Below are 27911 nucleotides of genomic sequence, written 5' to 3'. Positions count from 1 at the left end.
CACGCGCTCTTTAACCACCACGCGCCTACACGTGCAACCTCAGCTTGCCTGTCACTCGTCCTCTCTCCTCCCCCCTCCCTTTAAAAGTTTCAGCCCGCAGGAGGAGCAGCAGAGCCGGGCAGAGTTTGACCCGGGACACGGTGGGGCTGACTGACCGCGATGAAAGCCACGATCCTTGCGCTGCTGCTGCCGCCGCTGCTGCTCTGCTGCTCCGCCAGAGAGGAGCCGCAGTCCGCCGCTGCTGTCAGAGAGTATTATATAGCAGCTGTGGAGATCGGCTGGGACTATGTCTACCTGGACGATGTGGAGCCAGCAGCGTCCGACCAAAGGTGAGTATTTATTTGTTTAATTCAAGCAGTAGCACACTGATATAACTTCAGACCGCATGGCCACGTTTTGTTGAATTACCCTACTTGGAACAGGCTCATGTTTTAGGATGATTATTTCAGAAACTGGTTAAAATACTGGCAAAATTAAAATCATGTGTGGGGCTGATTAAAGGGTGTTTTAAGTGTTTCCTAGCAGTTTTGCTATTATTATAGATTTTTTTAATTTAATTTAATAGCCTGCAGGGGAGACCGGGATTGGTTTGCACACTTTGGACTCTACTTTATTTCGCTGGCATAAATTATATTAGAATATTCTAACCAGCAGCAAATCAAAGATCAATATCTCAACCATAAATTAACATAACAGTAACATGACAGTCTTACTTTTAAGTTTTAATCTGTGATTTTTACCTTATTTCATCCCTGCTGTTTAATTTTACCCTAATCTATTTATTTATTTATTTATTTATTTTATTATTCAAAAGACTTTGAATATATATGAATATATATATATATATATGTGTGTGTGTGTGTGTGTGTGTGTGTGTGTGTGTGTGTGTGTGTATATATGTATGTATGTATATATATATGTGTGTGTGTGTGTGTGTGTATATATATATATATATATATATATATATATATATATATATATATATATATATATATGTATATGTTGTCTTATTGTTGTGATTTTCTAGTCTTGCAAAACAAAAATCCTTTAAATAGTGTCTGGGCTTCTTTTTGCTATGTGAAGCAATTTGAGCTGCATGTTTGTATTAATAGTGTAATATTAATACAGTTGATTTGTGTTACATAAATATGTTTTCATGAACACAAATGTTTTCTACAACTAGGTGGTTTGCAAATAAAGTCACAATGTGCATTGTGCCCACTAGCCCCATGGCACAATGTTAAAATCCTTACATTTAATTTAAATAAGAACCAGAAAATAAGAATATTTGATAGAATATCTGGCATTTCTTAAACAAAAAAACAACACTTTTTAGTAATTCATCAGTAGGAATGTCTAACAATAAAAAAAGTTTTTAATGTTTCAAAATGATGTCACCTCTCAAAAGTCACAGTCACAGTTATATACACAGTTAAAAAGCTGCCAACTAACCCCAGTCTACTCTATTTTGTTTCTTTTAGGAGGAGATTCAAAGATGTTCCTCAAAAATACATCAAGGCAGTTTACAGGGAGTACACAGACTCCACATACACTGTCCCCAAGCAAAGACCAGCGTGGACAGGTAGGCCTCATCATGTTTGTATTGTTTTATCACATTTATATTAGTGGTCAGTACCCATCAAAAATTTACAAATACAATCAGATTGTAGTTTTCAGTAGTTTTATTGTAGCACAGTAGTGACTTGTTTTTAATGTTGTGGACAAATTTGATAATTGCGTGACTTTTCAAAATAACTAAATGTAATATTTTCATGTATCTTCAGATTAGTTTTTGTGGGTCATATGTATATGGATTGTGTCTCTGACGGCAGGTATTCAAGGCCCAGTGATTGTTGCGCGGGCTGGAGACAGGGTGGTGGTCCACTTCAAGAACTTGGCCTCTCAGTCCTACAGCATCAGCCCTTTGGGGATCACCTACTGGAAACAGTCTGAAGGTAGAGAGCTGAATGGAGGGAGCTGCTGATTTTCTCATGCACACACTGAACTTTATCGAGGAGCATGATGTTCCTCTTGTTCATTTTTTGACTCAGCATTTTGACTCATAATCACTTTATAATGTGAAGTCCATGTTACAGCGTAGATGAGTCAATGGCAAAAAGCTTACCGGTCAAATCCTACTTTAAGGGCTTTACGGAGCAATCTGATTCTGATCTTCTGACTCACCCACTTTTTTTTTTTTTTGCTGAAGTCTGAAATAATTCTGGAAGCCAAAAAGAGAAAGCCATTCATGGAAAATGCACTACTAACAAACGTCAAATCAGGAATAGCGCGGGAACATTCATTTAAAGGATAATTCACCCACAAAATGTAATTGTATATCATTTACTTTGAGTTACATTGAATTCATGGAAAGCAAAAGCTTCCACAGTGAATGAAAAATCCAAAAACTGAGAAAATTCTTGATTAATAAAAGTCATACAGGTCTGCATTTAATAACAGCAAAGTATATCAAAACATTGTTTTGCAAAATCTCACACAACTCATGCAGTAAATGGGTCTGCACACATTTAGCATTTTAGTAATGCTGAAGGTGGGTTCAAAAGCAAAAGCTAAATGCATCCCAAGCACCTATTTTTCAGGTGCAATGGCTGCTTCCTGAGATAAAGCTCCACTTTTGAAAGGCAGCAAAGTGCACTGCGTGTCAGTCGAAGAGGAACAACCGATCACAGCTGGCAGATATCTTCTTTTTCTCCTGTAAATATCAGTCTGTGATAAATATGGAGAAGAAGTTGATCATTTTAGCGCAGGGCTACCCAGAGCTTTACATCTGTCCCAGGGGCAGTGTTTTAGATTCAAATTTCAGATTCAAACTCACTTTAAAATTGAGTTTTAAAAATCAAGTCTTCTTTATCACTCTAAAACAATAGCCTACTATAAGAGTTGCACTGTGTTGCCACTGTAGACTATAGTTTTACAGTGGAAAAGAAGAATTGGTTCCTAATAAATCTGGTAATATTTTACTTAGGTTTTAAGATTTAACCTGAGCCATGCCATACAACGATAGTACTTAATTTCACATAGGGTCAATAGTAATCCTATAGAAATCAATAAGGTATAAGGTTCAAGATAGATTTATTAATAAATAATAATAATAAATGATTAATAAATACTAAAACAATATGTTTGTCTTTTCCTGTGGAGGCATGCAAGGACAACTGTATTCTTCACAAATTCAGTGGAACTGTTCGTGAGTAAATGATACACAAGTTATCATTTTGTGGGTGAGGTTTTCCTTAAAGTGATTAAAAACCAGAGTTACCTCCTCTTTCCTGAGAAATTACGGTGAGCGACGGTTATCATTATCTTCTTGGTGCAGCATGTTGTTTTCAAACGGTCAGTCTTACAGTGTGATAACCAATGTAAGGTGCTTCTGAATTACAATACAGCCTACTGCAAAGGTAAAAATCCTTGATCTGGGAAGCTTCTGAAGGATAATACCCTTCACAGAAGCCATTGGCATATGTCCTAATGCTGCTGTGGATCTTAAGCAGTCGGTTCGTGTAAACGGCTCACGTCTTCCTGCCACAGGGTCGATTCATATAATGGAATTCATTATCTAACCTGAAAATCTGCACCTGTCACGTCCAGGAATGAGGCGTCATGAAGCAGACCTAATCGCACCAACGTGCTATATTAAGGGTGAAGGAAAAGGTCACTGCCTGTATGTGTGTGTGTGTGTGTGTGTGCGCGCGCGTGCAGGCATGCATGCATGCGTGTCCGATATATGACATTATTGCACATTATCATGAGTCAGTGCTTTTTTTGGTGTGTTTTCTAAAGCAGCATAACATTGAATCCTGATGTATGTATGTATGTATGGTTTTTATAGTGAAAGTTCACAGGACACGATTTTCCAAACTTTATGTGACTTTATTTATTTATTGCATTTCCAGCAATATCATTTGAGGAATTCCGTAGGATTTTTTTTTGACCCTTTGAAACCTAGATAGACATCAGTTTTCTTGTGCTGCGTTCAGATGTCTTTCACAAGCTATTCGACCCTTTGAAACCTGAGCATATTGGTTTAATTTCTTTAAAAAAAAATGGGAAAAAAGGCAATGACCAACTGCCAAATTGGTAAAAGGTGACAAGAAAAATTACCCAAAAATTTGGTTTCAAAGAGAGTGGAGGGAAATCTTTTTTTTTATATAGGGGAAAATGTCCAGAAAACAACTACATTTACAATTATTACCATTTTACATTTAATATTATGTTACAGAAAAACATGAATTAAATATATATAAAATAAAGCCATATGTATTTTTTTTTTAAAAATCAGCATTATTTTAGGTAATATTCTTGTGTATTTTTTTCTGTCTTTTTTGGCTTAATTTCGGTCAATTTTCTAGTAACTTGTTTACAAATTTTTTGCTAACTTTTGGGACATGTCTTGTGAAGTTTCTCATCACCTTATCTCCATGTCTTTGAAAGAAATCAAACCAATTTGCGCAGGTTTGAAAGGGTTAAACCATAAGTGAAGATTTGATCAATGACGTGCATTACACCAGTTTTCTTGTTTTTACCCCCCTGCACTGCTGAAATACAGAGGAGTCATGCTGAGTCTTTTCTCTGCAGGAGCCGGATATGATGACTCCACAGCGGGCCAGGAGAAGGAGGATGACGCCGTCTCTCCTGGAGGATACTATGAGTATGTGTGGGACATCAGCCCTAAAGACGGTCCCACCAGCAGTGACCCCGAGTGTCTCACCTACTCCTACTCATCCCAGGTGGACACAGTCCGAGATGTAAACTCCGGACTCATCGGTGCTCTGCTCATCTGCAAAGCAAGTCAGTGTGTAGGAGGGCAACACACATATACACAGCATCTAATTTCACTCACAAATAGACATTAAGTCTTATGTCTTTATATCATTCATTGTTTTTAAGTCACCTGCTTTTCTGACATTAATTAACAAACAATTGACACTATGTGTCATCAACTTATTACCCACAAATACATGCAAGTATAAAGGAACACAATATTGAGTTTTGGTCTGTCTTCACTGAACAAAAATGAGTTCAGTGACAGCGGACCAAAACTCAATATTGTTGTTTCTGGCAAAGTTTCACGCGACTTAAAAGAGAATAATTAGGTTGTTAAAAGACTGCACAGTAGCATTGCAAGCATATCATAATATCTTGCATCACATAGATCTTTTGTTTGTTTTCCTAGGTGCCTTCACAGATGATGGCCAGAGGAGAAACACAGCGTTTGTCCTGCTGTTTGCTGTATTTGATGAGACCAAGAGCTGGTACGGAGAGGTCGGAGAGAGGAAGAGCAGAGAGAAGTTCAAGAGGAGCGCCGGCAGGAAGGAATACCACACCATCAATGGATATGTCAACTCCACGTTGCCCGGTAATGAACCAGAGCAGCTGCAGACAGACAGGGAGTTTGTTCCATGAAGCCGTGTAGTAATGTTAAGTGTTGCTCACACTATGCTCAGTGTATCAGCGGTTTGTGGAATTTTGGCCTCATTCTCTCTCTGTTTGTATGTAGGTTTGACAATGTGTCAGGGACGTAGTCACGTGTCCTGGCATCTGATTGGGATGGGCACAGCTCCAGAAATCCACTCCATTAAGTTTCAGGATCACACTCTGCAGGTAATTCAAGTTTTCACATAAAAGAGGAGTCATAGCAGATATATTTAAAGTTCCCATTTACAGTTGCAAAAAGGCATAGCTGGACAGTTTTGAAAATATGCTTCTCTCTGAGAGTAAAATGAAAAGACTGATCTTGCAGCTATCTTAGCTTCCAAATGCACCTTCCAGCACTTCTAAAGCTCACTTTTGACACTTTTATTGTTATTGTTTAGGTGCTGAGCCATCGTAAAGTCACCATGGAGGTGACCCCCATGACATTCATCACTGCTGAAATGAGACCTGCTACTCTCGGTCGCTTCCTTATGAGCTGTCAGATATACGCTCACCGACATGGTAAGAAAAGCCTGTAAGGTTCGGACAACCTGTATCAGCTTCACCTCCTCTTTTTAAATGATAACTCTTGTGTTTTTTGTGCTACTACTGCTCTACCCAGACGGTATGAATGCTGTCTTCACGGTGGAGAATTGTCCCGAACCTGTCAATCTGCCGGGACCCGACCTGCGTAAAGTCAAACACACGGACAGCAGTGAAGACTTTGACGACGACGAGGATTTGTTCAACACCATAAGCTTTTACCCTAAAAAACCACAAGTGCAAGTGAGATCCAGCAGGGGACAGCTACCTCGAACCTGGAAGCACTACATCGCCATTGAAGAGATCACGTGGAGCTACGCCCCTCATCTAAAACCCACAGACAGGTGGGAATTTCAGAGTAGGGGCTGGAAGAGGAATAACATAAAGTAAATGTAGATTTGAACTGAACTGATTGTTTCTTTTCTCTTTTGACACATTAGTAAGCTGCAGTCTGGATATTTGCCTGCAGCTCCCCATCACCTGGGCTACACGTATAAAAAGGCGAGATATGTGGAGTACACAGACGCATCTTTCACTCAGAGGAAGAACCCAGACACTGACAGGACACTGCTGGGTCCACTCTTGAAGGGAAAAGTCAACGATCAAATCCACGTGAGTCAAATGTTTTTGGACAGAAGATATCAGAAGTTGCCTTTTTTGCGCGTGATCAAAATTAAGCTACAAAAAGAAAAAAAGAGAGAACTTGTCAATCACAGATAACAGAAGCAAACATATATATCACTTGTGAGCTCTTTGTATGGCTTTCTGCTGACGTCTCGGTTTGTGTCTTCAGATCACTCTCAGAAACATGGCCAGTCGCCCTTTCAACATCTACGCGAATGGCCTCACCAGGATCTATCCACTGCACAGATCTGCCAATGGTAAGCTCAGGCATGAACATAAAGCAACAGATAAGGATTTTTTCTACACATATACAAACATTTTTATAAAAGAGATATTCTTCCCCTCCTTTAAAAAAAATCTCTCTGCATGCCTTTCATTTTACAAATTATCTTTGTTCACACTCAAATACGAAAACGACTAGAATTCTTACTAGAAATTTCATCATCTTTGCTTCCCTTTCAACGTAAGGATGAAAACGCTCACTCAAAGACAAAAGTGGTGCTCAGGACATGCAAAAGTTTTCCTTCCCCTCCTCATCAGCATTAATCCCAATATAAAAAATGTTCCACCATCAGCTGCTCTGACTGAGCCTGATCCAAATCCATCATTTCTGGCGGACTTTTAACCGTAGATGCTGAGGTAGACCGAATAACGTTGTGTGCAGCAGACGCCTCCATTTGTTTGTGAAAGTGTTGCAATAGGACTAAGTTTAAGTATGAAGTAGTCATTAGACCAAGCAGTGCTAACAAAACATAAACAAACCAGTTGTCTGCTGTTGTTGTTGTTGTTTCTAGCATATTCAAGTGCAAAATTGCAAATATTCTTAAAACCTGTAATTTATGGTTTCATGACGGCCGAGTCACAAGTGCTGACTGCAACACTGAGGAGCCTTCCTGTAGGCAGGGGCACGTCTTTGCAAAACACTGTAACTATCTTGACTGTCTTGTGCTTTAATGTACGTTGCTTAAAAGTGAGTTAGTAAAAAGTTATTTTGTTGTCACCAAATGTTCCTGACCTCTTTCCTTGAAAAAAAATCTGATTTGGACCTTTGAGTAATAAGTGTATTATTTTTCTTATTTGGTGTTTTGCCTTGAGGGGTCCTCTTCTCATTTATTTTCTGTTGCTGCAGTTCGTCAGATTTCTACCATCAAAGTTTCATCTAATTTCATCTAATTAAACAGCTGCAGAGAAAGACTTGCGCTCCATGGGAGTGCCTCCAAATGGGACGTTTACCTACGTTTGGAAGCTAACAACAGATGATGGTCCCTTGGAGGGAGACCCCCAGTGTCTGACCCAGCTGTATCAGAGCACCATCTCCCCAGAGAGGGATTTGGCTTCTGGACTGGTGGGCACCCTGCTTATCTGCAAGTCAGACACCATGGACTTCAGTGGACGTCTGGTGAGAAGAACATCTCTGCAATGATAAATATCCTCCTCATAGAACTTGCAGAATTGCTGCTTTTTACAGGCAAATCATGTGAGAGGATTATTTTCAAACTAGAATTACTGTCTTGTGGTTGTTTACCTCCACAAACCAAGTCAAGTTACAGTTTACATCTTCAAACAAGCAGCACATGAGATCTATACAGTCAGCACAGTTTCAAGGTGAACATCCAAAATTTGTGTCACAAATTCAGTATCTGGCCTGTAACAGAGTTATGACATTAAACAATGCTCAGAAAAGTGTTTTATGCAGAATATTATGATGTCACAGTGAAGTTGACCTTTGATCTTATGGCTATAAAATGTCTTCATAATTTTATACTATTAGACATTTGTTTGAAATTCTCTCATAATTACACATACATTTTTGAGCTATGTCCAAAAACATGTTTCATGAGGTAACATTGACCTTGACCTTCAACCACCAAATTCTAATCTTTATATTTTGAGTCCCAGTGGACGTTTGTGCCAAATATGAAGAAATTCCCTCAAAGCCTTTTTGAGATATCTCATTCACGTGAGAGAGAACGAGACAGATGAAATGTCACAATGACCTTTTACCACCAAATTCTAATCTGATCATCATTAAGTCCAAGAAAACATTTAAGCCAAATTTGAAAAAAATCCTTCAGGGTATTTTTGAGATGTCACAAGAACAAGACAGATTAAGTCACACTGACCTTGACATTTACCTATGACCACCAAAATCTAATAATCATTTAATCCAAGTCGATGTTTGTGCCAAATTTGAACAAAAAAATACCCTAGTGTTCTTGAGATAGTGCGTACACAAGAAAAAGACAGTTGAGGTGACAGTTACCCTGACTTTTGACGTATGACCGCCAAAATCTAATCACTTCATCAGTAAGTCCAAGTGGACGTTTGTGCCAAATTTGAAGAAAGTCCCTCAAGGCATTGTTGAGTTACGGCATTCACAAGAATGGGACGGACAAACCCAAAATGATTTATGCATCGAGGCATAAAAATGCTTTCAAAATCCTTTAAAAATACAAGCTGTCATGTTGTATCTCCTGCACTAATGTTTTTTAACACCCCATGTCTTTTTTACTGAATCTACTGTTGCCTGCAGTTGGGCCCAGAAAGAGAGTGGAGCCTGATATTTGCTGTGTTTGATGAAAACAGAAGTTGGTACTTCAATGAAAGCATGCTGCATTCAAGCCAAAACTCCTCTAACGTCACCGGCCCTGAGTTCTACGACTCCAATGTCATTTACAGTAAGTTCACCTCAGGGTTATTTTTGTGTACTCAGTTTATTTAACAGTTGTTGGTGGAATAATCAACAATGAAATATTGACAGAATGAATGATATGAGATAAAATAAGAGATATGCTCTGAGCCAAAATTATGCAGATTTGAACCTGCAAAAACTGCATTTTTTGGCCACATGGGGGCAGCATACACAAGTAGTGAGTGCAACACTGACACATTGTTACCTTTTACGTTGTTATGTCGAACAGTAGGTTCACCGCTACAGTCAATCTCTTTCACATTGTCACATCGTTCTCACGTTTTTATTTGATGCATTGTTGCAAAGAGAGACATTACTGTACTGTTAGTTTTTATATTTGTTATGTCTTTGTTTGTGCACCCAGCCCATCATGCATTGAGCAATCCAACAATTAATTTAATATCTGTGATTGTTCCTTTACCTCCAGGTATAAACGGCACCATGTTCGCTGGACGTCAGTTTGTGGCGTTTCAAACTGACGTCGCCTTCTGGCATGTGGCCTATGTGGGCACCCAGAGTGACTTCCTCTCTGTTTACTTCACCGGAAACCTCTTTCAGCACCAAGGCCTCTACCAGTCTGTACTCACCCTCTTCCCCATGACTGGCATAACTGTTCCCATGGAAATGGAGGTGATGGGTAAGACTGACTTTTTTGGAGGCACCACCCAAATATGAAGTAACTCATTCATTTATTATTTTGATACTTATTTTTGATACTTGCTTATTTTTATTGTGTGAGAGTAATGAGAAATTATGGCCAAGACCCAATCAAGTTTTGACGGAGAATTGGAGCTGCCAGAGTGTTTCTCTTGTCTTGAGTCATTTGATTTTTAACTATGTCTTCTTTCAGGTGAATGGGAGATCAGTGCCTATGATGGCAGCCTCAAGAACCGAGGGATGAGCGTCAGTTACAGCGTTCTTCATAGCTATGATGGAGATCGAGTTGATCATGATGGGCTTGACGAAGATATCTCTGATTATACCGATTATTTAGGTCTACAGCCGCGGGGCAGAAGACATGGAAATCGCACAGTGTTGGTTCGAGTGTGTAAGAAACCCCTCGCCAATAACAACACTTTATTAGTAAACGCTTCCAGCCAAAATGTCACTGATGATAAATCCCAGGAAGCTGAAGGACGGTCAGTTTGTCGGATGAAGAAAGTGACGATAGCACCGAGAGGAGAAGACCCTGGCGAGGTGTCTGACGGAGGAATCCCTCAGGATATATTGGAGGAAATAGAGAGAGACAGTGAGCGGACGGTTTCTGAGAATGGGACTGACGGAGGAGAGAGAGGAGGAAGACAGAGGAGACAAGCAGAGGGCAACTGGACAGTTGAAGACATCACGTCTGCAGAAGATGGAGGAACTGGGATACAGATTCGAGAAGAGGATGCTGGAAACGGGACTGACGCTGGTGTCGAAGTAAAATCTGAGGAGAGGAGTGAAATGTCAAGTGTGAATAACGGGACAAAGGGAGACCTTGAAGAGAGCAACGACATCTTGCTGAACAGCAATCGCCAGCTGAGCGACAAATCCTCAACTGTAGAGCAAATTAGTTCAGAAGTGTCACAAAACCACATTCAGTCTGAACCTGAACAACTTACAGGAGATCTGCCGGGTCTGCAGTACAACCGCACCGCTGATAACGACACGGCAGGGATCAGTCTGTCCCTCCAATACGATGACTACAGCGATGAGGTACTACTTTCTCTCTCTCTGTGTGTGTGCGTGTGTGTGTGTGTGTGTGTGTGTGTGTGTGTGTACCACTGACAGACTGAAAGATTGGTATTCCAAGTATCTGAAAACATCCCTACAGAGATAGACCTTTTTGTTAACCCTTTGAAACCTGGGCAGGAAATGACCTGAAAAAACTTACTTATAAGATTTCAATACTCCTGTAAAACAATTTTAAATATATAATTACAATGATTATGAATAATGTATTCTTGATATTTTTCTTTAGCTTTTGTTAAAAATAATTTTCTTAATCTATTCATTTTTTGCCATGAAGACAATTCTGCCAGGTTGCTCATTGCCTTCTTCCCCATGTTTTCCAAAAGAAATAAAACCAATTTGCTTACGGTTCAAAGGTTTAAATACTTGTGAAATGCATCTGAATGCAGCACGTGAAGAGTGATCAAGGTTTCAAAGGGTTAAAGAGTTAGATCCATTTTGATAAACCAGAAACAGCCACAAAATAGCCATCACCAGTTTCACCAGACTCCATGAACATCAATATTATCATTTACAGAGCCAGCATATTTTAACTGGGTGAAATAAGGGTTTATTTCAACCAAACCAGAGCTGGAAGGAAAGGAAATCCAAGATGGTTTTTGTGAGTTTTATTTTGTGCCTGACGACTTTGAATGAAGTGTGTCTGATGATAATAAAATTAGAGTTTATTTGAATGAAAACATTTGAGATAGCAATTTCAGGGGCTATTTCATATAAAGAAAAATGATCTTAATAGGTTTATCTCTGTTTGTGATCCTTTGAGTAATGTTGTTAGACACTGAGAATAACAGTCTGAGTCTGTCAGCACCAAAAGAGCACTTTTAGTGGATGTGAATCGACGGTGCAGACATGCCCGCAGAGGTTACATTTCAGCCTGTTTTGTTGCTGCTGTCTGCTGTGCTGTCGCTCAAACTGGACCAGTTTTTAGTAAATGTATTTCACATTGGTCAATTAGCCACACAAACATTTAAAACTGCAGTCCAGGTTAAAAATGCTAAAGTTACTCTTTAAGTGCTTACCAATCATTGTGGATACCGAATCACAAATTGAAACAGTTCCCCTCACCCAAGACAAATGCTACATTTTATTACAGGTAAATGGCACAGCAGACATGTTTGCCACAGATTACATGGACCTGCGCTCCGGAGGGACCAAATATCGACACTATTACATAGCTGCAGAGGAGATCACCTGGGACTACGGCATCAGAAAACCACATCAGCTCATCAAACCCAGGTAGGAATAGTATTTTATCCAGCTTCCTGTGCAAATTAAACAAACTTTGCCCCACCGATGGAATATAAGTTTATTGTTTTGAATGTTTTGAATGATTTGTTTTGGGGTTTTCTTTGGGGGGGTGTCCACACTTTTGAAAACTTCTTCTAGCCGAAGAACTCAGAATGTTTCACAGTAAAAAGAAGAAATGATTTCAAAGAGGGAAAAAACATGTTTTTTGCTTAATGATGGTGATCTAATCTAATTAATGTCTGAATCAGCAATATTGATTTGACTTCTTCCTTTAGGGAGATGCGTCGAGGGATGAGGAAGTTCCTGCCTGAGTATAAGAAGGTGGTGTTTCGAGCCTACAGCGATAAAGACTTCCAACATCCTGTAGGCAGAGGAGAGCCCCAGGAACATCTCGGGATCATGGGACCGTTCATCAGAGCTGAGATTTCGGATCTCCTCACTGTGAGTGACACTGCAGTGAAGCAATAAAAAAAGAAAACAGAAGTGTCTAATTTCATTGAAACGTGGACACTGATGTTTCATGAAACAACTGAATTATAAAACTAGACGATGTGCAGTAGCTTTCTGTTCGAAACGGTCTCTGATGTTTTTATCGGTGCGTGGTGACATAACTTTACCCTCTCTGTCTTGTTCTAGGTGGTCTTTAAGAACAAGGCGTCGAGGCCTTACTCCTTTCACTTCCAGGGAGTTTATGACCGCAGCCAGGGGGCTGGCATGGTTCAAACCAATCCCTCATTTCCACCACTCGGGGTCCCAGGAGAGCCTGTTCCTCCTGGGGAGGTGCGGACCTACAACTTGAAAATAACCAAAAAACAAGGACCAACCAACTCGGAATTTGACTGCAAGACTGGGGCTTACTACTCCACTGTGGATAAGGTGTGTCTTCACTTTTAACTTATTCCATTTTATCTTATCCATGGATATACAACATGTTCTCTATGTTTGTATTCATTCTATAAAATCCAAACTCATTTAATAAGTGACAATCACAAAAGCATTTTCCACATTGATTAAAATTTCATCTTTTTTGAATAAATGCTAAAAATCTTGTGCTTTAGTTAAATAAATAATATGGAAAAAAATAAATATTTTTGTACTTTTTTTTCAGGAGAGGGACCTTCATTCAGGTCTGATTGGTCCACTGGTGATCTGTAAGTCCGGTACGCTCCGGAAGACGCTGCGAGATATCCAGGAGTTCGCCCTTCTCTTCCACACCTTTGATGAAACTAAAAGCTGGTACCTGGAGGAGAACCTGCAGCGTCACTGTGCTCCACCCTGTCAGGCCAACACCGAAGACACCTGGTACCACATCAGCAATAAGTTTGCAGGTGGAGAAAATAAGATTAACTGCTGATGTTACATTGTAATGAGTGTACAAATCTTAAAATAAATAAATAATGCCTACGTTTTTTTCCATAGCAATAAATGGTTATGTGGCTGAGACACTTCCTGGTCTGGTTATCGCCCAGCACCAGCCCGTCAGGTGGCACCTGCTGAATGTAGGAAATGACGGCGAGTACCACGCTGTCCACTTCCATGGTTTGCCCTTCACTGTTCACACCGAAGAGGAACATCGCATGGGTGTCTACAACCTCTTCCCTGGTAAACACACACATGTATACACATTGTGTTTCACATTTATATACATTACACACATTAACACATGCAGATGTGTAACTTTGCATTTGCACAAACATTTAGCAGATTTGAGTCTAAGTTTTTTCCAGAATCCTGTAGAGTAATGCTGCTATTGTAAAACACATTTTTGACTAAAGCTACATTTATTTATCAGCCTGATTTTGCCTGATTATACTCCACAGACAAGTCTGCATGTTGAAAGTAATTTATGTGAACTACTCTCCTAATACACATTTAATATCAACAGAGGCCTATTTCAGGGGACTTGCATTATCTGGGGACTTCTAGTAATTTGTAATACTTGCTGAGATCATCTGTGATTTTAATCCTTTGCAAATCTGCCATGTCTGTGATATATCAAGTACAAATTTCACCACAAATTACCTACATATTTCGCCACACACACAGGTCATGTGAAAATATTAGTCTGACGCAAGTTGGCTTTTTTTTTTGTTTGTTTTTTTATGTGCCTTGTTTCTTCCTCTTTCCTTGCTGAATTGCAAAGACTGCATTGGCAATTATGAATGAAAGTTTTGACAGCATTTTTGGTACAGGAGGCTCATCTTACTACACAACATCAAGACCCATTCACAAAAAATATCAAATCAATCAAAAGAGTGAAATCTCAAAAGATGATAATTGGATGACGTGACAGAATCAGTTGTGTTGATTCTACCTAAATTTAAGAAAGAAAAAAGGATGTTAGCACTATGCATTACAGCAGAAGTGCTGTGTAGTGTTTCTGTGTTGTGTAAAGTAGAATTACATATGACTGTGCACATCATATTTGGGGATAATGTCAGTAAATTCAAGTAAAATACAGTCTTCCCTGTGACTGTGCTGCATGAAACACAGATGTGGGGGTGATTTTGAAATCACATGGTGATACTAGCCTCATGCGAACAAGGCTTTAGACTCATAGTTTTTGGGCAAAGTTTCATTCAACAAAAGCCCTGAGAATAGACCCAAGAGCACATTCCCGATTCCTTATTCCATGAATCCTGACAGTATTTTTACCAACTAAACAAATTTAACCACATTAAAAACAATCAAGCATTCTTTTTTTTCATCTTGTTTTAAATAATTAGCTTACTTGCGCTTTGAAAACCTGATTATTCACTATTTCTTAATGTGTTGCATTTCTCTGTGTCACCCAGGAGTGTTTGGCACGGTGGAGATGAGACCCCCCACAGTCGGCACGTGGCTGGTGGAGTGCACTATAGGAGAGTACCAGCTGGCCGGCATGAGGGCGAAACTACTGGTCTATAACCGAGGTAGGTACACGCTGTGAAAAATGTTTAGATATTGTTAACATTTATCATGTAATATCAATATAATCTAGTAGATAATCAGAGCTTTCATTGTGGGTTTACTGTAGCTGATTTTTGTACCCATTTTGGTTTCTCCCTAATTTTATTATTAAAGTTTTTAGCTTTAAGTAAATTTTGATTGTACAATGGTATGACGATAAAATGGTAACAGAATTTGATATAAGATTGGTTTCCTATAGGCCTTGCTCTTACTGTGCACTTCTGTCTGCCACCGGGTACAATCTCTGAAGAAAATTAAGGAAGTCACTGAACCATTGTGCAACCAACACAGAAAGAGGATAGCACTTTTGTTTTCCCCAGTAACTTTTGGTAGCCATCCCAAATTACCAAAGAGTATCAATATACTGCAATTACTAACTCAAGTAGTGGAAATGGTGAACGGTGGAACAACAAAAGTAACTGTGGAAACTTTGGTTGTTGCTCTGATGAACACTGAAAGCGATCCAGTTGTCTTTGCAATCACAGCGCCAATAATAATAACACTTGGAAACACTAGTGTGGGAAGGCTGAGAAGTTGTTTTTACTTTAAGGGCCACTATTAGATGAAACATTTCACTTTTCCAGCATCACAGTTCAGTTGGAGTTGTTTGAGGAACACGACAAGCTTTTATTATGACAGTTGTATTTATTGTAGAAACTCTTGTCACTGCACTACAGAGTGTTTCATCACATTGTAAGTATTATGTCAGAGACTTTGGGAGAAGTATTTTGTTATTGTGACATTTATGGGGCTTTTTAAAAATAATGAGGCCTTCCAATATTGCATGGTCAAATATCTTAGGTAAACCTGTAGAATCACACAAGTCATCATTTCCAGAAATGTAAAAACAGACAAAATATAGTTCTGTGCTGTCCACATGTGTAAATTGCACATAAACTGGGTATTTTTTGAAGAGATAGGTATGTACACCTGGTATTTTAACATGCTTTATTGAGCTGGAATTTTCTCGCACTGACATGCAGATTGTGTCATGCCTCTGGGAATGAAGTCAGGAAGGATCGAGGATTCGCAGATCACAGCATCAGATCACATAGGTAAGAATGTTTGTCGTTTAAAAACGCAGCAAGAAGAGTCTCAGTGCCTCCAGAGAGAGGAAGTGCTAACCACTAAAACCCAGTGCACTCAAAATAAAAACGCCCCAGTCTTGTGGCTGCCAAGATAGCTTTATGAAATATGAAAGCCTGGAAATGACCCACACTGAGCTGAATCTGTGTTTACTCATGTTTGTCCAGATAACTGGGAGCCGAGACTGGCACGGCTGGAGCAGACTGGTTATATCAATGCCTGGATAGGCAGAGACAAGAACTCATGGCTACAGGTGAGATATACAGCCTATTATTAGTATTATTAGTAATAGTAGTAGCAGCTGTCCGACTTCCTCCCACAGTCATAAGACATGCAGGTTAGGTAAACTGGTGACTCCAACTTGTCTGTAGGTGTCCATGTGAGTGTGAATGTTTGTCTGTCTCTATGTGTCAGCCGTGTGATAGTCTGGCATCCTGTCTAGGGTGTTTCTGACTTTTGTCCAGTGTCAGCAGGGAGAGACTCCAGCCCCCCTGCAACCCTCAACAGTATTAGCGATTATGGCTAATGAATGAATGAGCGAATATTTCGGGTCCAGTAGGCCCAGTCATGCAATATCATCATGATACCTTAGTAATGATGCAATATTATTGCAATTTTAGATGTTCTGCAGTATCCTACTGCAATAACATATATTGTGATATATTTCAATTTATTTTGCAAATGTAAATTATGTCCCTAAAGGAAAAAAATGGGCAAAGTGTTTTATCTGACAAGATTAAGTTTTGAAGATGAAGTTTCTCCATTTGAATCATTTTTTTCTTGAGGCAAAATATATCTAGTGGAAAAAGCAATTGATTTTATTGTTCTAGTAGAATACCAAAAGTTTAATTTGCATTTGTAATATTAATAAGTTATATGATAAAAAAATGTATACTCGGCTTCTTTTGTGTATTGATGCAATATTGCGACGTTAAATATTGTACTACTACGCATTATCGATTACTTTCCCAACCTCTGATGTCCTGTGTATCCAATGAAAGACCTAAATTAAATATTCTCTTTGTAATGACCATGTGTAAAACAGAAACAGAACACAGTGAAATTTAATGTAATGTGTGTGTTATTAGGTCGACCTTCTGAGGCCCACCCTGCTGCACGGTGTGCAGACGCAGGGAGTCAGGGCGAAGCTAAGGGAGAACTACATTACTATCTTCAAAGTCTCCTACAGCCTGGACCAGGAGACTTGGACCACATACAGAGGAAACAGAACCAGGAAGAACGATGTATGTGCCCTGCTGTGGTTCACAGAGTCTAGATCTATTACAGTTACCATTTGACAGCAACAAAGGAATTTATTCTTCAGATAATGAGTTGTGAGCTGAATGGTTTGTGTGACTTTCATTTTAGGTACTTTTTGGCAACATGGACAGCTCCAAGGTGAACTACAACACCTTTTCTCCACCATTTGTGGCTCGCTACGTGAGGATTCAGCCTGATGACTTTACACAGAAGCCTGCTCTCCGTCTGGAGCTGCTGGGCTGCGATCTCAACAGTGAGTTGCAACAGCAGCAAAATTTGTCACAGATTTAAATTTACTGAAAGGGCAGAGAATGACTCTGCCGTGTGTGTGTGTGTGTGTTTGTGTGTGTTCAGGCTGCTCTCTTCCTCTCGGGCTCCAGAGGAGGCAGATTAATGACAGCAGCTTCAGCGCCTCCTCATTTTATTCATCTCTGCTGCGTACCTGGAGTCCCAGCCTCGCTCGCCTACATCAGGATGGCGGCGCCAATGCCTGGAGGCCAAGGGTAAACAAAAAAAAAACAAAAAACTGTAGCTTCATCCACAAAATGACCATTTTTATATCAACCACTCACCCTGTGTTACACTGAATTTGTGAAGAGAAGTTTGTTTTTCTTGCATGCCTCTACGGTGCACAAAGAATCCGAAAGCAGAGAAAATTCTTAATGAATTAGGACTGTGTCTGACTCACGATTATGTCCGTCAAATCAGAATTTGCTATTCAACATCAGTATTTGACTATTCCTTTTTTAACCCATTGAGCAGGACATTCAGTGGGGGTGACATCACAGAAATATAATGAACAAGTTAACTACACCAACAATGGCTAGGAAATTTGCAACAACATTTTTTGCCAACACCAGATTTCAAACAAAAGCCAAATACTTAGAGAAAAGAGATAGATGATTGGTTTCTCTGTAAACTATAATCAAAAGTTGGTTACAAACTTGTATCAGGTGCTCACAGAAAACAGGAACCAGCAGGATTAAAACAGAAGGTAAATCCAGACAAAAGTATGAAAAACATGAAAAATAAGGAGGAATTACATAAAAAAAACAACTTTATTATAAAGGCTATATCATTGAAAAAAAAAAACATGTTTCAACGACCACCGGTCTTCGTCAGGGCTTCAAAAAAAATTTTTTTGTGGGGGTTTTGTTCATGTCTTAAGCACTTATTTCCTAAAAATAGAAAAATCAAACATTTGACAAAACATGATTACTTTGAGAAGACAAAGTGATATTGTTCACTTCTTCACATTGTGATATAAAAAAGGGATGTGCAGAATACGACTTATCACACTTTTGCTATTATTTTGTTCTGTAATCGCTCCTCGCTTCCTCTTTCTCAGCTTATCGGGTTCACACTTTGCAGCACTGAAGTGTAGAGGTGTGAGCTGTCCCTCTGTCAAATTGTTGAGATGTCATTAAAGGTCACATGTCAAATAGCAGCACTTGTAATCCATGGACAGAGGTCAGCCACCGTGGGCCAACTATTATCTGAATGTGGCCTCCTGAAGGGCTGCAATGACCTAAACAGATGACCGGCAGGAGCTTTAACAGCAGCTGCAGCCAACATCAGGTTTTTCATTGTTCTCAACATCAGTCTAAACAGGAAAACGTCCTGCAAATAATGTGTTCCAGGAAACAAATCAAACGGGATGACCTTAATTGACTTTTCCTTGTTTATAAACATGGGAGAGGTTTGATTTTAGATAGGGTTTTAAAATTGACGGCTCCTGTTGCCAAGCAACCGTTTCTGTACAGTTAAAGATGACCTATTATGCTTATTTTTAATACCAACATCATTTTTAATAACATCAATTTGATGCAGAATACTAACAATAGTTTACACTTATTCACTTAACACAAATTTAACCCAACACTTTTGTTTTTTGTTCCTACTTTTCACAGGTTTGAGTTAAAAATCTGAGACTTTTTGGTGCAGTCAGTATATATTTCTCTCAAGGTTTGGCCGCAAATTTGTTAAAATCTGTGTCTTTTTGCCAGATTATTCATCCCCCTGACAGGTGTGGTTTATTAAGCTGATTACGCAGCATGATTACCACACAGGTGTGCGCTGGGATGGTCACAATAAAAAGCCTCTCTGCAAGATGCAGTTTGATCATTTGGGTGGAAGGTTTATTTGGGGAAAGGAGAAGTGTGCGATAACAGTGATTCAAACAAATTTGTGATCTACTGAGTGAATGAAAAAAAGTCTTAACTTGAACCTGTGAAAAGTGGGAGCAAAAACAAAAGTGTTTACTTTGTTTGCTCAATGTAGTGATTTGTCCGAACAAAAAATCCAACATTTTAAAATGACGCCAACATCATCTTAACAAAGAATAACTTTATTTAGAACATGAGGTCTGGACAGCATAACCCAAAGTCTACAAAACATCATAATGTGAACGTCCACACAACCTGAAATTCAAACGCCGTTAGACAATGAAAATACAGTCAACCAATAATCCAACATAAGAGTCCAACGTCTCCCTGACGTCATTTTGACATGCTGTGAAGGCTGGGAAAATAGGAGAAGCATAATGGGTCCCCTTTAAAATCACACATTTTTAATGAACTGTGGATAAATAAGTTAAAATGATTAAAAATAATAATAATACCAGCATTAACAGTTCTTCTGGGTTTGCTGTGTGCAGCCGCATCGTGTCAGTGGAAAAAAAGAAGCACTGCCAGAAACTTTCCTAGTTTATAAGTTTCCTAATGGTCTCATAGTGATGTGGGAGAGGAAGTGCTGCAGTGTTCCCCTCATCTGTTTTTGTTTTTCCTTTACTTTGTCTCCTTCTACTTTATGTAGAAGCTGGTATCTATTTCTTTCCATTTCAGGAAATTGTCTTTTTATTTAATGCATTACACTTAAGGGTTTTGTATTTCCAGTCATATTATTTCATAATCCCGTCCTTCTGTAATATTGTGTAGTTCTAATTTGGAGACAACAGAAAAAGGAAAAGAATATTTTATTTTTTTGTTATAGACAGGATTCCTGTGGATCCTTCAAAAGTCTTAAAAGGCATTACATCAATTAATTTGAAAATAAGGCCTTAATTAATATTAAGGTGTCATGAATCAATCTCTCAAAAGTCTTATAAATGCAAAGACACGGAAAGGAGGATATTATGATTTTTTTTGTATTGTAATGTATTGTAACATCTCAAAATAACTCTGTCACTTGAATCATTTGCAAAATGCCTTTCACATTTACGTCATGCAGAGGAACCAAGAACTCATCCAGTTAAATGACAAATTAACAAGCTTTTTTCAAGGCAAACAAAATCAATGCTTTTATGAAAATATAATGTTTATTGTTTTTCACATGTTCCACTCTAGAAAGTTTTAGTAGGTTGTCTAACATTTATTTAATTTAATTCCAAGTTGCATTTAAAAAAGTTAAAAAGCGTTGAGTCTTAATTGTCTAATGCTGTAGGATCATTGATTGAAGGATTGTAGGAGACCACAAGAATTTTGAAAAAAGTGAAAAAAATTCAGTGAGATTAGTTGTAAAACAGACTCATACCCTGTATACCTGTTTGCATGTTGTTTTTTGGCGTCGTTCTTTTTCATTATTATTTTCTTTTCTGATATCTAAAAGTGTTTTCCCTCCTTGTTTTACTTCAGAATAACAACCCCCACGAGTGGCTTCAGGTCGATTTGGGGAAAGTAAAACGCATCACGGGAGTCGTAACCCAAGGAGCACGATCACTGTTGACACAAATGATGGTGACGGAGTTCTCCGTCACTTTCAGTCATGATAATCACTCCTGGAGCAGTGTGCTGGAGGAGAACTCCCAAAGAGAAAAGGTACACATCTCAGTTTATCAGGTTCCTGTCTGAGTAAGGCTCCATTAAAAGAGTCCAATAAAAGTGCAATGACTAAAACGTTCCTCACTGAGTTCGCTTGCTCCTTGAATTTATCATTAATGCAGAAGGCCTAGCTCAGAGTTTCCTTCACTATCACACAGGAGAATGAGTCACTCTGTGTTATAGAGATGACAACCCACCAAAGGAATCCTATCAAAGTGTGTTTTCATGTTTTAGTGACACATAGTTTTCAGTGCTGGTTCAGTACTTTTATCCATCTGGTGTTTCTTATCTCCCTCAGATCTTCACAGGAAACAGCGATCCAGACGACGAAGCTCTCGCTGTCTTTGATCCTCCTCTGTTTGGTCGCTACCTCCGCATCCACCCGCGGGGTTGGATCAATGACATCGCCCTGCGTCTGGAGGTCCTGGGCTGTGACACACAGCAGGGGCTCTGACACCACCAGGCAAACCCGCCAACGCCATACAGCAACATTTTAGTATCATGATATATCCTGGTTTTAATTTGGAGTTTGACAAGCGATGAAAAAAAAAGTTATTTGCTATGCAGAGCACTAAAAGTTATATATTACATGTAGCTGTTTGTGTAAGAGAAGCTATTTCTTCTGTGGTCACAACTTTGTTTACATTTACAACTTTTTCACAACATCGAGTTTAACCATTTCATTCAGAAAAAAATATTTTTTGCCTTTATTTAACAAAGAATCATGTTTGATGTCATGTCACTGTTAAAAACAAAACTGAGCGTAACAGTATTTTCTTTGTTTTAAGTAGTAGTAGTTCATCCCCCCAATGATCATTTGTATATTACTTACTCCTTGTTATGTTGAATTTGTGAAGAAAACTGTTTTTCTCACATACCTTCAAAGTGAACAAAGAATGCAGAAACAAAGAAAATTCCTGATGACTTTAAGTCATAAGAGTTTGTGTTTAGCAACAGCAAAACTATATCTGAAAAGCCATTTGCAAACTCTGATGCAGTACAAGTCTCATTTATCCAGTTGTATGCTCTGTATTTCCCAAACAGACAGCCCTCTACAACAGAAAACTGACCTGAAAGTGAAACTTATTTCTGCTATTTTCAAAGCCAAACCCCATTGACAAAAACAGTGATTTTACCTCACTGAACACAGAAGCTGCTAGTCTACCACTGCCTCGATTGATAGTGTTATTGTGTGACTTTGGTGAATCTAAACTCACCATTTAAAACAATAAAGTCACACAATAACACAAAAAACTGTTCAAGGCAGTAGTAGACCTGCAGCTCCTGTGTTCAGCGAGGTAAAATTACTGTTTTTGCCAATGGAGTCTGGCTTTGAAAACCATATAGACAAGTGTCACTTAGGTGAGATGCATGCTAAGCTGCAGACCACTGTTGGAGACAAACAAACAACAAAAATGTTGTGTTTCCAGGGCATATTCCAGCGGAGAGAGTGGAAAGATTTTTTTTTTTTTAGATGAGAAATTGCAATTCATTTTCATTGCAAATCATGTTAAGCCAAAACATGATCTTTAACGTTAACGGCAGTGTATCCACTACATAATAATGTGCAAATGTACCATATCCATGGTGTGCACAATCGTACAATGCAAACATTTTTCTAGCAAGTGGGTAGAGTTTTGATGGTGTTGAGAAGTGGACCCCTGTTCCTTTAAATTTTCATTTCATGAAGAATTTTCTCATTTTTTGGATTCTTCGTTTGCCAGACATATGTGAGAAAAAGAAAAGTTTTCTTGCCGAATTTAATCTAACACAGAGTGAGTAATTGATGGACAAACGGTCATTTGATGGTTGAACTATTTCTTAAGCTACTGAGCAAACCTTTTGAATGTGTGTAAATATTTCAGATGGATGTATAAAGTTTGAATGGTTGATGTATATTGTTGGAGTAGTTTGTTTTAATGTATTTTGCTGCTTTATTAGAGTTTCTATAAACAATGAATCTTGAAATGTGTCTCACTGGCATTTATTTAACACCTGAGAAGTGATAACATCTTGTGCACACAAACACAAAAACAGGAAACACTAAATTTTCAAACCACACACATTCAGGTCATTTGTGCTTTTAAAATTTTTGACCAACTTCACTGTACTACGCACGGCTCCCTGTCCTGTTCTTCATGTCCGTGTCAGGAGAAAATGTAACGCTTTTTCTCTTTGTTTCACTCTTTACAGCACACTATTTCTGTTCTGTCTTCGAACCGTCTGTCTTTAATCTATCCAAAATGTTCCTGAACTGTTATTTTGGCTTATCCACCTCCACCAGGCCCTCCCTGCAGAAACAATGAACAGCTCTGCTCCAACATTGTTCTGTTACGAGCTGAAGTGCACAGTCGTGTTTTACAGAGGAAATAAAGTACATTCACGGATGAGGCTGAAATGATGAGGTGACTGGAAGGGAAACAGTACGAACAACGAGGTGTGTGCGTGCTTGTGTCTCAGGTTGTATATTTTGGGTTTGACTGTGTGAAAGGTGAAAACAGGAGCAGCCTTTATCAGCTTATTATCAAGTGAGGAAATTTCCAGGCAGGGGGTGAGTTTCTTTTGGAGGACAGGACATGCGTTGGCAGAGACATGGCAGCAGCACATTCATGCCTGGCTGTCACACTTTATCTCTGTGGAAACAATAACACACCGTCTGTAATCTCTGCAGCAGACAGAGCACCTGTGTGCAGCTGAAGGCTGAATCATGGTTAATACAAACGATCTGCACCAAATGAAACAGAGGTGAGCGGCGGTCATGGCCTGCTGCCGAGGTGTGATTACCTATCAGCTGCAGGGATTGTGTTTGCAGCGTGTGAAAGAACCAACAACAACAAATACAGGTCGATCACACAGAGAGCAGAGTGAACACAGGGGGCCAAACTGAGGCTTTTACATGATCCCTTCATCAACTTCAAATTTCTATAGCCTGTACTTCATATTGCTGCAGACTTAACTGCATCATTTTTTAATTTTAAAATAAATGTCCTTAATTCAAGGCAGTTTGCAGAATTTAAAACATGTTTGAGACAGTTAATCCATATATAATATCTATAATATTGTTCAGTCAGTTGATTTTTTTTCAATCCATCATTAAATAGGTATGGAGGGAGAGTGTGTGATTTATTAGCATTATTATTTTTATTTTTTTTAATTTATTTATTTTAATTTGGAAAGTAAAGTCAAAATTTTAAGAAGAAAGTTGGAATGTCAATAATTAAGTCGGTACAGTAATAAATTAAGGACTTTGCTTTCTTGCTTTTGGGTTTTTTGTTTGTTATATTTAATTTCCTCGTTTATATAACCAATTCTTAAGTACAATTTAACCAATTCATCGACAAAAGGCTTTCTGTAGAGCGAGCCAAATGCTCCAACTCTAGTAGACCGATTTATTTTAAAAGCTCGACTTTAACATTGAAATGTCAAGTTTATTATCTAAATTTAAGCTTATTCTCGCCATTTAGATTTTATTCTCAACATTTTGCCTTTATTTCCAAAATGCAAAAACCAAAACATCCTCTCCTGATTTATTATTACGCATGGTCATGCTGTAAGTTTAAATTTATTTTTGATATTTTGACTTCCTCCTCTCATTTTCCCCTCATGCATAACTTCGATACTCTTCCATACTGAATAAAATCTCAGGAAATAGGGTTTTTTTTAAATAAATAAAATAACAAAAATGGAAAGAAAAAATGCACTTCAGAACTTGAATCAAGATTTATGTGTTTAGACTTCTTGTTGTGTCCAACCAACTGTCCAAAAACCAAAAGTTCTCACCTTTCAATAAGAAAACCATAAATGTCATATCTTAGAAGCTGAAATAAACAAATTGATCAAATTTATTCAACAATTAATTATTTTGGTATTTAATTAAATTACAAGCACAGACATCTACAGTAAGACTTAAGAGTTTGCTGCCAAACAGAAACCTCTGACATGCAGAAAAATACCAAGAATTCTTAATTCAGTTTTTTTCTCAAAATCCACAATGAAGTAATGACCTGTCTCAAGCAACTCTCAAATCCTTCTCAAAAGTTTCTGCAATTTGCTTCTAAGGAAAGGAACTAAATCTTCACTGCAGCTATTTTGGTTAATGGGCTAAAACTGGCAATAAACCACAAAGTTCCTTTAAAGATTGGTAACCCTCGAAAGCAGAAGCCCAAGCTGAAATGTCTTATAGGCCTACAAATTTGTGAAAAACGGATCAGCTGTTTTCCAAGAAAACCATCATTTATTCAACTGTCAGAAGACCCACAATGAAACTGCGTAAGACCTAAAAATTTCCAGACATGAGAAATGAATGATCTGTGCATTCAGTCTCTCTGGACCTCAGTGAATGATTGCCACATTTTCCTTTGACACAACCCGCTAACATGTAAGAGCAGCTTAAAGGAATCTGTTTCTCTGTGAGGAAGTGCCATGAAGAGGGCAGGAAAGAAAACAGTGAAAAAATGACCACAGTTTTCACTTCCTGTTTTGGTCCTAAGACCCTTGAGGAACCAGAGGCCCGGGCTGTAAGTAACACAAACCAGAAGTAGACCTGATTTTCACCTTTTCTTTTTGATGGTGACACCGTTAAAAGTGACACCATGTGTGTCTACATACTGTGCAATACACTGGAACTATAGTATGCAGCAGAGGAAGCAATGTTTCTCTGATTACAACAACAGATATTGCCATTTCTCACAATTCGTAGGAGGAAAATGTCCAAAAATGGTTAGCATGTGCATAGCAACACAACCACTATTCACCATTTGCTAGGAAACACATTCTATGTTTCACTTGACTTCAAACCAAACATTAAACCTATGCCCTTAACTTCTCCAGAAGAGTCATATTTTCTATCACCAACATGACGCATGTAGTTATATTTTAAAATGTGAGTGATTTTTAGTTCAGAGAGAGTCATATTGGGTTGATTTTTAGTTACTAATAAACAGAACCAGCATTCTTCGTAAATGTATTTCTAACTTTGTGGTTAAAGTTTCAGAATAGCTGTTATTGATTCCTTACCTTCCTAAGCCAAATACTAAAAGATAATACATGCAGAAATTTAGATTTTGTAAATATGAATGATACACACAGATTGAGTTGCCTGTTTGCAGATGAATATGTGTGTATTTTTGGCACCTGTTGTCATGTCCTTTGTTGATAAAATGTATCTTTTGACTTACATTTATCAGTAAATTATATACTTTGTAATGATATTTATATAACCAGTTAAATTACACCCTATGAGCTCAATATCAGGCAACAATTAATCAATTAATCATTTGTATTTTTTAACATTTCTTTCTTTTTCTTATTTATCCTCTGTTCTTTGTCTTTGTCCTATGATTTGTAACTCCAGTATTACTATTTATACAGCATATATTTTCAGAAAATTAAAGAAATAAAAAATAATATAACAAAAAAAAAAAGATTTAAAAAAATAAGCTATAACAATATTTTATTTGATCATAAAATGTAACTAGTTTGGATTTTTAGTAAAATTAAAGTAAAATTTTTGAATGACAAATCAAATCTTTGGAATATACTGAAGTTATTAAAATTGTCTGAAAATACATTCACTCACAGAAATGAGGGAGCGGGGCCCCCTAATGGAGAACACACAGTGTTACATTAGTTTTTGCATCGAAACACTGGTGTCCTGGTGTGCGTTTTACTGGATGGAGAAATCTAGGTCTTTTTCACAACAGACATTTTGACATGTCATAGTAGGGAAAGGACAGGTTTGTTCAATAACATTAATGCTGGCTCACTGCAAGAGCTTACAAAGACTCTTAATGCATCTGAGCCATCATAAATGCTGTCAGCTTCACCTGTGCTTTTCCTACTACAACAAGTCAAAGAGTCTGCTGTCAAAAAGGTCCACTTGCCAGCATGTGTATTCACAAGTATACAGTAAAATGGCTGCATGTGTACAGTCTGCATCGTTTAAACTCATTCATCCCGACATGAGGGAGAGACAGTATGCAGCTGTCACTCTTTCAGCCTTGAGCTATGCTGCACTCAGCTTTATGTGACGGCCTTCTGGTTCTGTCACATCCTAGATGTTTGTGTCGTGCTCCAAGCTGCTGCAGGTGTTTTGCGTCTCTCGTCAGGTCCTGGCAAGCTGAGAGTGAATTAGTGCAACTGGATGCACCTGGTCAGTCCACCCAGACTGCATATAGGAGCCACACTTTTCGCTCCTCTCACTCCACTCCTGGCTCTCCTGACTGCACCACATGTTTTATTTTGTTTGGTTTGGTTGCACTTATTTTATGCACTTTCACACACTACACGAATGATCTGCCGACTGACCTTTCCACCAGTATGCATTTCCTTCTCTTAGACAGGGCCTGTAAGCTGGGTTGTGACATTTAACATGATTTCATTCATGTAGAGTTTTCACTCCCAGTATGGTACCTGTGCAAGCGTGACTGAAAAACTGACTACTTTTTCATCAAGTAGTCTGATAAAAAAAGAATTAATCACCAAAGGCTCATTATCCTGAATTATCTTAGAATAAAACAAAACTG

At 38.5% G+C, this 27911-nt stretch overlaps 1 protein-coding gene across 1 annotated transcript; it reads left to right on the top strand.

Annotated features, from left to right (window-relative positions):
- Positions 1 to 99: 99 nt before the first annotated feature.
- On the top strand, positions 100 to 23355 carry f8 (coagulation factor VIII, procoagulant component). Its single transcript, XM_042493608.2, has 27 exons — positions 100 to 329; positions 1482 to 1582; positions 1833 to 1955; positions 4597 to 4809; positions 5195 to 5377; positions 5519 to 5622; positions 5835 to 5955; positions 6056 to 6320; positions 6417 to 6588; positions 6770 to 6857; positions 7782 to 7999; positions 9134 to 9278; positions 9720 to 9929; positions 10143 to 10990; positions 12120 to 12262; positions 12550 to 12715; positions 12911 to 13150; positions 13383 to 13602; positions 13694 to 13876; positions 15070 to 15186; positions 16207 to 16278; positions 16477 to 16562; positions 17398 to 17553; positions 17678 to 17822; positions 17924 to 18072; positions 21202 to 21384; positions 21686 to 23355. The coding sequence occupies exons 1-27, from the start codon at positions 160 to 162 to the stop codon at positions 21839 to 21841; spliced, it is 4977 nt and encodes a 1658-aa protein (XP_042349542.2). The 5' UTR covers positions 100 to 159; the 3' UTR covers positions 21842 to 23355.
- The last annotated feature ends 4556 nt before the right edge of the window (positions 23356 to 27911 follow it).

This window comes from Plectropomus leopardus, chromosome 8 (assembly GCF_026936395.1).
Source record: "Plectropomus leopardus strain MGB_pleo_1.0 chromosome 8, ASM2693639v1, whole genome shotgun sequence".
Taxonomy (NCBI): Eukaryota; Metazoa; Chordata; class Actinopteri; order Perciformes; family Serranidae; genus Plectropomus; species Plectropomus leopardus.
This window is presented reverse-complemented; position numbering and strand designations above follow the sequence as displayed.